We start from the raw sequence: 17,500 nt of genomic DNA, 5'->3' as shown, positions 1-17,500 counted from the left end.
GTGATAGATTTTTAAAAAAAAAAGTCATTTTTACTTGTTATTTAACTTAAAAGCAGAGAGCCCCAAAGTCAGTGTGTGTTTTTTAACAACATCAGCAGCTTTGTACTGAACTCATAACACGTTGACAACATGATATGCAGCATAAAAAATGTCAAAAATCCTGATTTTGTCCATTGATTAAAGTGTGATTTTTTTTTTATCTGATTAAGAAATTAAAACTTATACTGTTGGATATTTTCCAAAGGTGCATCTGAAACACTTTAAAACAAACAGACAAATAAAATGGATTGGATAAATGACCAAAAAAGACACAAAATTACCAAGAAAAGACAAAGAATGACCAAAAAAAAGACAATAAAAATTAGTGTTTTCCCATTTTTTTCAGTGAAAAGTCCTGATTTTTGTCCATTGATTAAAGTGTGATTATTCATGTGATTAAAACATTAAAACTTATTATGTTGGATACTTTCCCAAAGTGCGTCTGAAACAGATTCCAACACTTAAAAACAAACAGAAACAAAATCTTTTGGCATTTTTACTTGTAAAATTAATCTAAAATCATTCAGCCCCAAACACACTGTGTCTTTTTACCAACATCAGCAGCTTTGTACTGACTTATGCAGCATAAAAACGAGTGTTTTCCTAATTTTTTCTGTCAAAAATTATGATTTTGTCCACTGATTTAAAGTCTGATTTTTCATGTGGTTAAAACATTAAAACCATTTTATACAGTCTATGATTAAAACTTACACTGTTGGATACTTTCTCAAAGTGCGTCTCTAACAGATTCCAAAACTTTAAAACAATCAGAACAAATATTTTGGCATTTTTACTTGTAAATGAATTTAAAATCAACAAACAGAAAAATAAAGTGGATTGGATAAATTACCAAAAATGACCAAAAAAAGACACTAAATTACCAAGAAAAGACAAAGAATGAGCAAAAAAAACACTTAATGAACAAAAAAGACACAAAATTACCAAGAAAATACAGTGATTTTTCATGTGACAGAAAAAATATTCTGTCATTTTTACTTGTAATTTAATTTAAAAGCAGAAAGCCTCAAACACACTGTTTCCCCAAGTTTTTCAGTCAAAAATCCTGATTTTGTCCATTAATTAAAGTGTGATTTTTCATGTGATTCCCAAAGTGTGTCTCTGACAGATTCCACCACTTAAAAACAAACGGAAACAAATATTTTGGCAATTTTACTCGTAAATGAATTTAAAATCAACAAACAGAAAAATAAAGTGGATTGGATAAATGACCAAAAATGACCAAGAAGACACAAAATTACCAAGAAAAGACAAAGAATGAGCAAAAAAGACACAAAATTACCAAGAAAATACACTGTGATTTTTCATGTGACAGATTAAAAAAATATTCTGTCATTTTTAGTTGTAATATAATTTAAAAGCAGAAAGCCCCAAACACACTGTTCCCCCAAGTTTTTCAGTCAAAAATCCTGATTTTGTCCATTAATTAAAATGTGATTTTTCATGTGATTCCCAAAGTGCGTCTCTGACAGATTTATAAGACTTAAAAACAAACAAAAACAAATATTTTAATTGTATTTTTGTCATTTTTACTGCTCCCCAAACACACACTGAGTGTTTTTACCACCATCAGCAGCTCTGTAGTGCAGCAAGGCGTGGCTCATTGTGACAGGGAGACAGAATCAATCACAACACCTGCACCGATTGATCTCCTCATTATAAAACAGTAGAAACGGTGCACGCGGGGAACAGATTCCACAGGGATGCATTATTTGGCGGAACACCGGACAGCTGACGATGCAGCGTTTCATTGACAGAAACACACAGTAAGCAGGTTTATCATGGCGAGGCAGCGACTCTGGTACAAACATACACTTATTATACAGCTGCAGACATTAATAAACGTTTTAAAAAGGCCTCTTTTCATGTTATTTCTCTTATTTATCTCAGTGCTAACACAGCTGATCCGCCTAACGATCCGAGTATTGATGGTGACGCTAATAAACGAGCCGTTTTACTCCGTGTGGTCGTGTCAGAAAGCTGCCCAGGTGTTCTGTAGTCTAGATTAATACCTGTAGTGTGATCTGTCTGCATGTTTGATGGTTTTATGGAGTTAGAAGCAGCAGATTGACTCACCTCTCACTTCCTCCATGTTCCTCCACGTCCGCGCGCACACCGCCGGTGACGTCACGAGCAGGCTCGCCCCCGCGGATTTTTATAAATATTTAATTATTTATTTATCTATTTAGTGTGTGTATCAAAGATTTGTTACATGTATTGTTAATGAAGTTTTATGGCAGTAAATTAACAATTTATGAACACATACATAAAACAATGTTCTCTCAGTCCCCAAGCTTTAATATTTCATGATTTAATTATTTATAAATATATATTTATTCCTTTTTTCGTGATTTGATTGATTAAATAATAATAATAATAATAATACTTTAAATATATATATATATGTGTATTTTTTTAAATCAATTTGCATTTTGGGGACTTTTATTTTAAAAAAAATCCTCATTTATATTTATTCAGGGGACTTTATTCATAACTCATAATTTTTTTATTTCAGCTGACTTTTTATTTAAGAATTTCACATTTATTTGTTTTTGGGGACTTTTTCCATAATTTATAAGTTATTTCAGGGGACTTTTTATTTCATAATTCCACATGTATTTATTTTTGGGGACGTACTTTTATTACTATATATGTAGTATATATATGTAAAGCATGTATGTCTATTAAATAATAATAAAAAAATATATATAATTATTAAGTATTATGAAAAGCATTAGGAATAAAGCACACTTAAATAAATAAAGGTGGAGTTAAGAAAAAAATCCCCTTAAATAAACAAATGTGGAATTTAGCAAAAAAATCCTCTGACATGAATAAAGAAATGAGTAACTAAGGAACCCCCCCCCCCCCCCTCCAAAAAAAAGAGGAGCAATGAAAAACAAGCTTTCCTAAAATAAACAAATAAGAAATGATCAAATATCCTTGAAATAAATAAAGGATAAAATGTAAAAAAAGTCCCCAAAAATAAATATATTTTGAAATATGTTATAAATAAATAAATAAATAATGAAGTCCTTTGAAATGTGTCCATTTATTGATGATTCGTCTATTTATTTCAGGATATATTTATTATTCATTTTTTCCCGCCTTTGACCAGCAGGGGTCGCGCTTTGCTTCGTCATCGTGTTGTGTTTGACCCCTACACGTCACTGCCCCGCGGGCTCAGTGCGCCTGCGCTGTAACTTGATTCAGGGAAGTTGTGAGTAGAGCCAACTGACTGAAGCGACGGAGCAGTTTGTTGTTTATTTATCGGCTCTCAGAGACACAAACAGGCCCGCAGCATCAACAACATGTCGGGATTTGACAGCAACCCTTTCGCGGACCCTTCCGGCGACAACCCTTTCGATGTAAGTCTGTGTTTTATACCTTTTTTTAATCATTTCATCCGCTAAAACAGCCAGCACGTCAGGAAGCCTAATGGGGCGGGATCTTAGTCTGCTCTCTGGAAGACCATTGGATAACACGACATGACTGGCAGCCTTTCAACCAATCAGCGGGCTTGGTTTTAAAACAGGGCGGGGCATTGTGTTAGGTTAGTTGCAGGAAGTTAAAGTGTAGCCAGCTAGGAATGTGTGTCAAACCCTTTTTAACCGCATTTCTACACATTTAGAAGTATTTTTAATATATTTTTTAGCTTTCTCGATATGTTAGATATGACTTTGAGTGCTATAATGTCACCTATATTACCGAAAACAGTGGTTTTGTCTCTGAAAAGAGTCTTTTAGCCACAGGATGTAGCCCATAAATCTGCTGAGTTTACAATAAACTCTGTAACTTTCTTTGATTTTATGTCATAAAAATATGTTTAATCCGGATAAAAGCTGACCTGCAGAGTTCAGTTGGGGTTGTTTAATGTTCAGAAACAGGCCATCTAAGACACTTGTTGCTTTCATGTCAAAGAGGCTCATCTACAGATCAAAATGTTTCATTATGTAGGTAGAAAAAGGTAAAAATAGCAAATTATTTTAAAGTGGCTGACTGATTTTAGGTAATCAAATGATCCATGAGGTGTGTTGTTATCTCCACAATTCAGTTCAGTTTGTACCAAGTATGTAAAAGTTGTTAAAATCCTTTCAATGTGGTTTTCTTCATTTTTAATGATTTTTAATGTGGAAAAATACAGTAAATAACATCTTAATCATAGCAGAGTATTTTAAAAAACTTTAAATCTTGTCTGGAAGCAGACTTTAATTTGTACAGTTTTGCTGCTCCTTGAAAAATGCAAAAATTTACATAATCTGGTGTTTTATTAACACCAGCAACCATATAAACCAAAGATATTTTAATATTTGATATGAGACAATCAATGTCTTGTGTTTTCCATCATTCAAATCCTGAAACGTCTTCTGTTGATTCTTCACTCTGGAAATAAGAAAGCATTAAATAACCATAATCCAAACATGCAATCAAAGTAAATATAGATAGCAGTGATTTCTGTCTATAACTGTATTCTGAAATATTTATTTTTCACAGTTGAATTTATAGACTTGAGATGTGATTCAGGATTTTTTGGTTCATTTATCTTTAAAAAATGCTTAAAGTGTTTGAATTTCTCTTAAAAAAGTGTTTTATTATGTGGATGGAAAATGTTAAATCATGTTAAAGTGGATTAATTGATAAACTACCTTGAAATATTCAGATTTCAGACAAGTTGCAAGTAGTTTATTTCACTTAACTGACTGAAAGTTTAGGGACTTGCAAGAAATTGTCTTTAGTTTTTAAGCTGAGTTTATTTGACAAAGAACAGAAGTAAAAAATGTAAATGTATAAAACATTTTCATTGATAATTTAATGTCAGTGTTCGTACAAAGTCTTGAATGTTAGGAAAATACTTAATTATAACTATCATGTTTTCTAGGTTATGAGTATACTTGAATTTGAAAAAAAAAAGTTTTATTTTCAACATAATCTTGTGTTTCATCAAAACAACCAGTCATGTAAACTAAAATCATTAATATTTAAAATGAAACAAACCCTAATGTCCAGACTGATATCTGATTTTTGAGGCCATTACAGATTTTAGAGGGAAAAATAAATTATATGGCAGCTGATATAATGAATTTTTGTGTTGGATTCCCCCCGATATGACTCCATAACTAAATACTATCACAGCATATTTAACATTATTATACATTGTACATACAGTGTGTTATATTATCATTAACTTGATCGTCTTTGGAGAAGTTCTCCCATCTCACTGCCCACTCACTGTCGCTTTTCAGCCGTTTATTGGTTAAAGAGAGGAAATAAGATTTATTTACTCAGCGCTCTGCTGTATATACAAACATGTAAACAGTTTTTAAAATGTCTCATGTTTACTCGTCATTTATTCTGGCTTCATGAGTCCTCCGTTGACCCCTGATTCTCTGGAAGAGTCTCTATATACTTTGATTTCTGTTGGTGTACATTCTTTCTATAAACTTGATTTTTTTTGCGATTGCATTTATAGAAACATGAATCTGTGATGATAAAGAGCTTTTTAGTGGAGCGGATCAGCTCTTATATGAAGGTTTTGTGCATTTTATGACTAAAGCATTAAACTTTCTCCTGATTTCTATAGAACATGAAATTTAATTTCAGACGTGGAGGCAAATAAGATCAGAGACATCAGCACATTCGTTGGTTTTAAATCTAAAATAAAATCACGGCTTAAATCCACTCAATCATGCACCTACTAACTATAAACTCAAACATTAGCTCACTATTTTGCAATCTCTTTAGTGTTGTATTTTAACTTTAACAACATTTTGTGTTGTGTTTTAATACTGTGACTTTACTCTTGCTGTTGTCCTTGTTGTCTTGTGTTTTTAGAGTGTGAAACTTTGTTGTTGCTGTTTGAAAAGCTTGTTTGTTTGTGTTAGATTGATGTTATTTGTTCCTGGCCAGGGACTACAGATGAAATTTAGCTAGTAGCTAATTCTGGTACAGCTGAGAGCCATGCACTGTCCCTGTTAAATAAATAAATAAATCAATACATTTCAGATTTGACAGTCATAAAATTCCATATAACAAGTCCAAGTCTCTACCTTTAAATCTGAAAAAAGCCCATATACTTGGAGGGTCTAGAGCCTCGCTGGCCAAATTGAGGTTTTAAACTAAATTATGTTACTGGATTATGGCTGAGGGAGCAAAAATATCTTTATTAGTACAAAGTTGCAATGGGGCAAAAAAATGGAGAAATGCAATACTGAGGTCAACGACCTCTCAATACAAACTGCCTCCACGTCTAAAATACAACCTTTGGGTACGTAGATTATATGATGAAACTTTCATGCTTTAGTCATAAAATGCACAATTGGTTTGCTTATCTGCCACAATTTTTAGAGCAGGGGTCTCAAACTCAAATTACCTGGGGGCCGCTGGAGACAGTATCAAAATGACCAAAAAAAGACACAAAATGACCCAAAAGACACAAAATTACAAAAAAAGACATACAATTACAAAAAATACATAAAATTACTTAAAAAAAGACACAAAATTACAAAAAAAGACATACAATTACAAAAAATACATAAAATTACTTAAAAAAAGACACAAAATTACAAAAAAAGACATACAATTACAAAAAAATACATAAAATTACTTAAAAAAAGACACAAAATTACAAAAAAAGACACAAAATGACTGAAAAAACACTAAATTACCTAAAAAAAGACATAAAATGACAAAAAAGACATAAAATGACCAAAAAATACACATAATTACCAAAAAACTATTATTTTATTATTAAACAATTATTTTAAAAAAGACAGAAAATGACCCAAAAAAGACACAAAATGATAGGAAAAAAACTAAATTACTTAAAAAAGAAACAGAATGACCAAAAAAGACACATAATTACTAAAAAAGACACAAAATGACCAAAAATGTACACAAAATTACTTAAAAAGACACAAAATTATTAAAAAAAAAATACAAAATTATTTAAAAAAAAATACAAAATTATTTCAAAAGACACAAAATTACCAAAAAAAAGATACATTACCAAAAAAAGTAATTAAAGGGACCTTCCACACACAACACGGTAAAGTGCCATTCATATAAAACTCACATTAAACTTTCATATCAAGGTGGGGGCCACAAAATATCGTCACGAGGGCCACAATTGGCCCACGGGCCGCAAGTTTGAGACCCCTGATTTAGAGTCTGGAAGGTTTTGATGTAGGAACCTTTTAAGTTACTTGAATTTTACTCTCACAAAGCTGTAAAAACCCTGAAGGATTCTGTTCACACCTCCAAACGTTGAGACAAGCTGCGTCAGGTTTGTTGAGACATTAAAGGTAACAGAGAATTGGAGAACTTCCTAATTTCATTTTTTTCTTTGGCACAACCACAATTTTCAGGCGGTCCAGAAATGTGCAGGAGTCTTGTATTTTTTTCCCCTAATTGATTGTATATTTCACAACAATTAGAGTTTAAATTAGTTTAAAATGACTTAGACTTAGACTATATTGTCTTTCAGCTATACATAAAATATGCACATTCTCATCTTGTGGTTTGGGAAACACTGATTGATATTTTTCAACATTTTATTGACCAAACAACTAATCGATTAATTGTTTAAATAATCGACAGATTAATCCATAATGAAAATATTCGTTAGTTGCAGCGCTAATTACATTACAAAAGAACTAAATATGACAAACCCCAGTAGGAGCAGCATTTATATATAAAAAAAGAAAAAAATTGAACTATATTGATATATGTGATATGGTCTTATAATTCCATATCACATTTAAAAATATATTGATATATTTTTTATATTGATATATATCGCCCAGCCATACTCTGTAATGAAAAATCTGATATAAATCATAAAGTAGGTGTATGAAAATGTTCTTGCATGAGGTTGATTGCTCTTTAGTTTTAAGTTTATTTGACAGAACTAAAATACAGTAGGGCTGCAACTAACGATTATTTTCATTATGGATTAATCTGTCGATTATTTAAACGATTCATCGATCAGTTGTTTGGTCAATAAAATGTATAAAAATATCAATCAGTGTTTCCCAAACCACAAGATGACGTCCTCAAATGTCTTGTTTTGTCCACAAACCAAAGAGATATTCAGTTTATTGTCATAAAGGAACAAAGAAACCAGAAATATTCACATTGAAGAAGCTGAAATCAGAGAATTTGGACTTTTGTCTTTAAAAAAAACTGCTCAAACCAATTATTAGATTATCAAAATAGTTGACGATTAATTTAATAATCGATTATTGTTCGATTGATCGAATAATTGTTGCAGCTCTAAATTCCATATCACATTTAAAAATATATCGATATATTTTTAAAATGAATATATATCGCCCAGCCCTACTCTGGAATGAAATATCTGATATAAATGATAAATTATATAAAATAGGTGTATGAAAATGTTCTTGCGTGAGGTTGATTGCTCTTTAGTTTTTTAGTTTATTTGGCAGAATTAAAATACAGTAGGGCTGCAACTAACGATTGTTTTCATTATGGATTAATCTGTCAATTATTTAAACGATTCATCGATTAGTTGTTTGGTCAATAAAATGTATAAAAAGAATAAAAGAATTTGGACTTTTGTCTTTAAAAAAACCCCCCTGCTGAAACCAATCATTGGATTATCAAAATAGTTGACGATTAATTTAATAATCGGTTATTGTTCGATTGATCGAATAATTGTCACAGCTCTAGTAATTCTACATCTTTTTTGGGTAATTTGATAATTCCATATCACATTTCGATATATTTCGCCCAGCCCTACTCTGGAATGAAACATTTGATATAAGAGTGTTTCTGCAACCACGGGCATTTTTAAGTCCCAGCAGTGAAATTTTGGATTTATGTTAAAATTTGTCCTATCGTGCTTGATACATATATACACAGTGTTATTGCACATCTTGACATTGAAAAATAAAAACTAAAAAATGTGATTTAATAAAATTTATGAAGCATTTTATGGGTCCAAACACTACTTTTGTTCATGTCCCACAACTGTGGTCTCAATGTTGAGATACATAAAATGAGCCAATTCAATTAAAATATGACATTTTTTCAAATGAAATAGTTGCATATAAACATTACTCTACACCAGGGGTCTCAAACTCAAATTACCTGGGGGCCGCTGGAGACAGTATCCAAATAACCAAAAAAAGACACAAAATGACAGAAAAAAACTAAATTACTTAAAGACACAAAATAATCAAAAAAAGACTGAAAAAACACTAAATGACTTTAAAAAGACACAAAATGACCAAAAAAAATACACAGAATTACCAAAAAAGACACAAAATCATTTTAAAAAGACACAAAATGACCCAAAAAAAAGACACAAAATGACCAAAAAAGACTAAATTACTTAAAGAAGAAACAAAATGACCCAAAAAACACAGAATTACAATATATATAGGCCTATACAAAATATTACGAAAAAAGACACAAAATTATTTAAAAAACACACAATAATTTTTTTAAAAAGAGACAAAATTATTAAAAAAAAGACACAAAATTACCAAAAAAGTAGTTAAAGGGACCTTCCCCACACAACACGGTAAAGTACCATACCTATAAAACTCACATTAAACTTTCATATCAAGGTGGGGGCCACAAAATATCATTATGAGGGCTGCAATTGGCCCGCGGGCCGCAGGTTTGAGACCCATGCTCTACACCATACTAAAATTATTTTTTTTGCTTATTGATAATTTATGATCTTTTTTTCATCTAAATGGGCCTGTCCCACACTCCTGAGTCCTTACCGCAACACTGAACAAATTAAATAGTAAAAGTTTTTTTCAAAGCAAAAAAAGTCCAGTTGCTATGGAAACAGAAGTTAGCATGTGAGCTCATGCAGGACCAGTTGGGCCCCCCACACTAGGTGACCCTCAATATCAAGACAAACAAGGTAAAGAGCATCTTTTCCCCCGAAGTATTTATTGTGTGTCCTGTCAGCTTAGTAATCGTGTATTTTGAACTAAATTTTAACCCTCTAAAGCCAAGTGTATCATATTAGATACAGTAATTTTTGAGACCTCTACATCATCAAAAACCTGATGTATACATGTGTTGAAGATAAACAAACTGAGCAACAAATTGCACAAAAATACCAGATGTAGCAAAAATGATATGCAGGTTCCACGAGTGGATCAGTCATTGCTGCATTAAAAAACGTCATATCTGCAGATGTATGATGTTGTGTTATATGGAAACATATGTATTTTGCATGTTTGAGGAAAAAGGAAAAGTCAAAGTCTTAATAGGTTAAAAATGTTAGGGTTTATATGTTTTTGTTAGTTCAAGAAAAAAAACTGAGCAACAAATTGCACAAAAAGACCTGATGTATCAAATATGATACAAATAAGAATTCATATATGCAATTTATTTGTTTTTTAAAATTCGTCAGCAGGTTAATAAGCACTCAGTTTTTATAAAAATTGAATTTTCTGGCAATTATTTCATGGTTCAGGCTTTATAGGGTTAAAGATGAATTGATTATTTATTTTATTTATTCATTTATAAATGATAAATTATAAAGTATGTGTGTGGAAATGTTGTTGCGTGAGGTCGATTGCTCTTTACTTTTTTAGTTTATTTGACAGAATTGAAATACTGTCGTCAAAAATAGAAATGTTTGACCTTTTTCCGAGTCGTAGCAGTGAACCAGTGTTAAAGCCATAAATACGCTGGTTGGCCTAGTTTCTGTTCAGTCATGACGCTGTTTAGTTTTACTCCTTTTTTCTATCTTGTGAAGTGAAGAAACAGAAACTCCTCCACACGGCTCCGTCCGTCCGTCTGATCGCTAGAAACCGTTTGGTCACAAGGACTTCCTCAGAAATGTGGGAAGAGGTTTGACATGCAACATGAATCACTAGAGAGAAACTTGTGCCTTAACACACACACACACACACACACACACACAGACAGATTAGTGTGCCTTTGAAAACTGTATCAGATAAGATCTAATCTAGGTTACAGCACCACATGGTGCCTGAACGCTACACTGTTTCCTGTTTAGATCTCTTTCACGTCTTTAAAATGACGATTTTGTTATTCGTCAAGTGCAAAATTGTTGCAATTCAGCTTGTTGCAAAACCTTTTTTATGACATCAGAGTGACTCTGACTGATATCAGCAGCACACAAAGGCCTGATGGCACTCTGTTTGTTTGCCGGGTGTGGAAGAATCGGTTGAATATGTTGCAGAGCAGCTGCTGATATTAGTCAGAGTGACATGTTCACTATGAAGCTGTAACTTTTCGTTCTGCCTGCATATAAAGTTAGAAAATCCCCTTACCATATTCACCTACAGAGTCAGATTCAGGGGGATTTAAACTGATCTCAGCACTAAACTGGTGAAAACAGCATCTCATCTTCTATAAAAAGTGTCTGAGTTTATCTTTAAACATCAGTAAGTTGTAAAGAAAAGGTATGTTGCTGTTTTACTGGGTAAAGACAGTTCTGAAGGCAAAATCAGAACTGACTCCAAACTAACACGGTGTACCTAATAATGTGGCCAGTGACTGTATACAGCAGGGGTCTCAAACTCAAATTACCCGGGGGGGAAGTATCAAAATGACCAAAAAAAGACACAAAATGACCAAAAAAAGGCACAAAATGACAGAAAAAACTATTAGTCAGACTCAGCAGTTCACTATGAAGCTGTTATATTCAGACAAGTTACTCTTCATTAGGCCTCATCACCATAATTACTGTATCGACTTATTGTTCCATATTTAAAAAATGGACACAGTAGTTTTTTTCTGGACTCAATATATTGACTTTTTGTGCTTTTTCGTGTTGTGTTTGAAGTAAAGCTGCAAATGTTTGACAGGCAGTACGCATTGCCAAAAAAAACAACTGTATTTCAGCGTTATAAAATAAAAGTGCACTTAAATAAAAAAGGTGAAGTTATGGAAAAAATACCCTAAAATATATAAATGTAGAATTTAGAAAAAAGTCCTGTGAAAGAAAGAAAGAAAGAAAGAAAGAAATAAGTAAATAAATAAATATATAAATAAATAAATAAATGTAGAATCATGAAATAAAAAGTCCAATGAATTAAATAAGGGATTATAAATAAAAAAAACCATCTGAAATGAATAAATGTGGATTTATGAAAAAGTCCCGTGAAATAAATAAATAAATAAATAAATGTAGAATCATTAAATAAAAAGCCCAATGAGTTAAATAAGGAATTATAAATAAAAAAAATCTGAAATAAATAAATCTGGATTTATGGAAAAGTCCAGTGAAATAAATTAATAAATTAATAAATTAATGTAGAATCATGAAATAAAAAGTCAAATGAATTAAATAACGAATTATAAATAAAAAAATCATCTGAAATAAATAAATAAATAAATGTGGATTTATGAAAATAAGTACCCAAATATAAATACATTTACATATATAATTTTTTCCATGACTGTATTGTATATTGTAATAAGACATATTTTGTGCTAACAACAAAAATAGCTGATAAGAGTTTAATTTAAGAGCTGATATCTAGACATTGCCATGGTTTCTTGATAATTATTTTGGTTATTATAAATAACATGAAGCATTAGAGGCTTGAATGTATTCAGCAACTTGATCCAGCTGCAGTTATGAAATCAGTCAACAGCCACACCTAAACACACAGCAGCTCCTGCTTCCTGCTCCACACTTTACTGTCACAACGTCACGAGGATCTCACCTTAAATTAACTTTTACTGTCATGTAGGTGAGGATTTAAACATCCTCACACCTGGACATTAAATAACTCCATTAGAAGAAGTAAAGAGCAGCTTTCTGAGCCTCTCTGCTCTTATTTTAAACACGCTGTCGTCTTGTTTCAGCTCGTCTCAGCTCAGTCTTTATTCCAGAGAGGATTAGTTGTGTTTGTCGTCTGTTTGGCTCCAGATTTCTTCATGTGTTGTTGTCTGAACTGAGTCAGGAAGAGACTCAAGTTGAGGCTCAGCAGGTGTTTTACTGCTGGGGAATATTGTAAACAGGTTTTGCATAATACTACTGCTTTGAATATCTCCTTCAGTGATCAGCAGAGACTTTGGATATATGGTGACACAGAAGCTGAACACTGATCTGCAGCAGATAAATGTATTTTAGACTCCTAAAATGATCAATATCTTTGTAAATATATGCTATATTTAGAGCATTTTGTCTGCTTTTTAATTTTTTTTACTTTGTAATTTTGTTTCTTTTTTAAGTAATTTAGTTTTTTTCTATCATTTTGTGTCTTTTTAAAATAATTTTGTGTTTTTTTTGGTAACGCTGTGTATTATTTTGTGTCTTTTTAAAATAATTTTGTGGTTTTTTTGGTAACGCTGTGTATTATTTTGTGTCTTTTTAAAATAATTTTGTGGTTTTTTTGGTAACGCTGTGTATTATTTTGTGTCTTTTTAAAATAATTTTGTGGTTTTTTACAGTCATTTTGTGTCTTTTTTGTAATTTTGTGTCTTTTTTGGTCATTTTGTGTCTATTTTTGATCATTTTGTGTCTTTATTAAGTAATTTAGTTTTTTTTTCTGTCATTTTGTGTCTTTTTTCAGTAATTTTGTGTCTTTTTTTTAATCATTTTGATACTGCCTCCAGTGGCCCCCATGTTATTTGAGTTTGAGACCCCTGCTTTAGATGATGGTTTTCAGACACAGAAGCTGAACACTGATCTGCAGCAGATAAATATATTTTAGACTCCTAAAATGATCAATATCTTTGTAAATATATGCTATATTTAGAGCATTTTGTCTGCTTTTTCTTGCTGTCAGACAGCCTGTTTCAGTTTATTCAGTGTGGGAGCTGAAGCTAATCTACCAAACTTTAATCACAAAAACACTAATTTTACATCTCATATCATGGAGTTTCAAGTTGTTTTCTTTGTTTGTGTGTTTGTGTGACTGTTATTGGTGTTTTAAAGAGTCACACAATTTGAACATTAACAGCTTTTTCCTCTGAATATCTAAAAAATTTGATTTCATTCATAGGCCTGTCACAATAAAACATTTTTTAGGACGATATATTTTCCCAGAAACTATCACGATAAACGATAGTATCGTTGAATCGATGTCATTTTAGTTTTATAACGATATTAAAGCATAATAAGTTCCTTTTCCACAGCAATTAATTTTTAAATCTTGACAATATTAACCATTGGGATTGAAATGTGGAAAAGAAATATTCAAATGTCCTAGATAAATTAAATTAAATATAAATAAATAAACTACAACCAAAACCAATAAAATAGACTTTCAGGCTCTGTTATAAAAAATTGCAATGAGATAAACATTATGTATTATATTATTTTATTTATTTATTTATTTATTATTAAAATAACATATAAAAAGCTGGAATGGCTGCCTGGGAAATATAGTTGTTTTTCTCCAATTTGTACTTCCTGTCAAACATTTGCAGCTTTACTCTAAACACAAATAAACACAAAAAGTCACGCATGTAAATGACAATATATTGAGTCAAGAAAAAAACTATAAAATTATCGTGACAGGGTACCAATATCTGTTTAAATGTGAGCTATATTTAGAGTATTTTGTCTGCTTTTTCTTGCTGTCAGACAGCCTGTTTAAGTTTATTCAGGGCTGAAGCAAATCTACCAGACTCCACTGACAAAAACACTCATTTTACATCTCAGAACACGGAGTTTCAAGTTTTTTTCTTTGTTTATGTCTTTGTGTGACTGTTATTGGTGTTTTAAAGAGTCACACAATTTGAACTCGTCAGTTTGTGTCTAAAACTGATCAGTTAGTGTAAAATGACAGTTTTCAGTTAGTGTGTGTGTGTTTGAAGGGGCAGGCTTTGGTTGCTAAGCAACCAGGGGCCAGGTGGCAGCCACCAATCAAAGTGGAGCAATCAACTGTAATCAGCTGCTCCTGTGAAGCCACTGACAGAGATAGAAAAACAGCAAAAAGTTATCCTCGAACAGAAAGCATTTTAGTCCAAACCGTAGCTCCTATCAGTGATCCGACTTCACTTTGAGCATCCTCAGTTCTTCCTGAACGTCTACATATGTGTTTTGTGAAGAAAAATAAAGAAATTGTTTTTTTTTAGAGCAATCACAAGAAACTGGTACCTCTGCTTTTCCTCCAGAAATTTTCCCGCCTTTTTCCCATGGCGGTCTATGAGGCTGTGGGTGGTGTTGGTGGATCATCTGTGGTCCTACGCCCAAACTATAACTCTGACAGCTTTACCACACCAATGTGAGGGAGAAGACCAATTTTCCTATGTTTCTATGTATAAATTATTTCTGTAGAGTGGCATTTCACGAGAGAGAGAAAAAACAGCTGAAAGTTCCCCTCGAACAGAAATCATTTTTGGCCAAACCGTAGCTCCTATCAGTGAACCGACTTCAGTTTGAGAATCCTCAGTTCATCTGCATCTGCGGCCTCAAGCGCAGTTTCCTAATTTATTTTTTGTCAAATTTTTCTCTCCCTCTGCACTCTAGCTATGATGTCATTCACTGTAGCCTCTCCATAGGGTAACATTGGGGGGATTTTTTGGCATAAGCAGTTTTTTCCCTCTACATATCTAAATAATTTGATTTCATTCTGTCTTCTTTTTAAATTCTCTTTAAATTACCCCGTCTCTTTTTGCTTTATTTTAACTCTTGCAAGCTATTTGCCTTTTAACCCTTTTTGTTACTTTCACCTTTGTCAATCCTGTATTTTATTGCACTTTATGCACTTTTATGTGAAGCACTTTGGTGCAGCTCAGCCGTCTGTAAATGCGCTATAGAAATAAAATTAGACTTGACTTGAACAAGCTGAAGACGAACAGAGACACAAAGTCTGAACAGAAATAACTCAAACAGACATTTATGTGGTGAAAACTGAGATCTATCTGAATATTTTACTGTGGCACTAATGTTTTTCTGGGATGTGTAAGCATTCATTAAATCAGTTTTAATCAGGAAAAACAAACAGCTTGATGTGAAACTGCTTTAAATTTAACTCTCACTATAAAAGACATAATCTGACATTTTAAACCTACTCTACCCTGGTGAGATGTTAGATTTTTATTATTTTTAGCTGCTTTTTGAGCCACATTTTCCTCCAAATTGCTTCCCAAAAAACTCCCTCCGAGGTGAAAGTGCTCCTGTTTGCTGCTGGGAATGTTTACAGGTGTGTCCCGAGCTGATAAGTCAAAGTGAGTCACGTCACTTTAATCACATGTCCAGAGAGTGACGTGTTGTTATCGTGTCAGTTTCTCCTTTAAAGGTGTGAACAGAGAAACTGATTCTATAAACCGTTCAGGTGGTTATTAGTGTCCTGCAACACCTTCAATCCACTGAGCTGCCTTTTATATTTAAACAGCTGCATAATAATGGAGGAATAAAGGAAGTGTAAAAGACTTTATGATATGAGTATATGAAGTCCATTTTCATGTTGCATTATGTCTCAGAAGTTGTTTTGGGTTGATTCCATTTTTTTTACACAGATTTGATGCTGAATTCTGCCTTTTTTAACTCAACAGTAGGGGTGGCTGATATGGCCCTAAAATATTATCATGATATTTTAGGTTATTTTTGCGATAACGATGTTCTTGACGATATTACAAAATAGTAAAAAATATATAGAAAATATGATTTTTTTTTAGTCTGTATAAATAAATAAAAAACGTTAAACCAAATAGAAATAAATCATAAATCTAAAATGTAAATGCAATGTAAATGTGCAAATGTAATGCAAAAAAATTAAAGTTTAATGTGAGTTTTATATGAATGGCACTTTACCGTGTTGTGTGTGGAAGGTCCCTTTAGTTACTTTCTTAATAATTTTGTGTCTTTTTAAAAAAATAATTTTGTGTCTTTTTTTGGTCATTTTGTGTCTTTTTGAAAAAAAAAATGTTGTCCTTTTTTTGTCTTTTTGTGGGGGTTTTTTGGTCATTTTGTTTCTTTTTTAAGTAATTTAATGTATTTTTTTCAGTTATTTTGTGTCTTTTTTGGTCATTTTGTGTCTATTTTTGGTAATTTTTTGTCTTTGTAAAGTAATTTAGGTTTTTTTCTGTCATTTTGTGTCTTTTTTTAGTAATTTAGTCTTTTTTTTTTAAAATTTTGTCCTGTTTTTGTCATTTTGTGTCTTTTTTTGGTCATTTTGTGTCTTTTTTTAATAATTTAGTGTTTTTTTTCAGTCATTTTGTGTCCTTTTTGTAATTTTGTGTCTTTTTTGGTCATTTTGTGTCTATTTTTGATCATTTTGTGTCTTTGTTAAGTAATTTAGTTTTTTTTTCTGTCATTTTGTGTCTTTTCTTAGTAATTTTGTGTCTTTTTTTTGGTCATTTTGATACTGCCTCCAGCGGCCCCCAGGTAATTTGAGTTTGAGACCCCTGCTTTAGATGATGGTTTTCAGCTTCTTTCCTCCACAAATGGCAGAAGAAACAAACTAAAGTTAACTGTTCACTCATTTAAAGTTATTTCATGTTCAGCTGGGTAACAGAGTGAGAA

General features: G+C 32.0%; 2 protein-coding genes across 2 annotated transcripts in view; one reads left to right on the top strand and one right to left on the bottom strand.

Moving 5' to 3' along the window:
- Nucleotides 1–2,160, bottom strand: part of mpi (mannose phosphate isomerase) — a 15,350-nt gene extending 13,190 nt beyond the window's left edge. Inside the window, exon 1 of the mRNA XM_059335049.1 lies at nt 2,134–2,160. Coding sequence (XP_059191032.1) covers nt 2,134–2,149 — 16 coding nt within the window. The 5' untranslated portion in view covers nt 2,150–2,160. The remainder of the gene's footprint in view (nt 1–2,133) is intronic.
- A 1,015-nt stretch (nt 2,161–3,175) lies between these two features.
- The window catches only part of scamp2 (secretory carrier membrane protein 2), a 32,855-nt gene continuing 18,530 nt past the window's right edge, over nt 3,176–17,500 (top strand). The window contains exon 1 of the mRNA XM_059335050.1: nt 3,176–3,425. Coding sequence (XP_059191033.1) covers nt 3,369–3,425 — 57 coding nt within the window. The 5' untranslated portion in view covers nt 3,176–3,368. The remainder of the gene's footprint in view (nt 3,426–17,500) is intronic.

The sequence above is a fragment of the Centropristis striata genome, chromosome 6, assembly GCF_030273125.1.
Source record: "Centropristis striata isolate RG_2023a ecotype Rhode Island chromosome 6, C.striata_1.0, whole genome shotgun sequence".
Classification (NCBI taxonomy): domain Eukaryota; kingdom Metazoa; phylum Chordata; class Actinopteri; order Perciformes; family Serranidae; genus Centropristis; species Centropristis striata.
The sequence above is the reverse complement of the archived record's forward strand: the minus strand, read 5'-3'. Positions and strand labels throughout refer to the sequence as shown.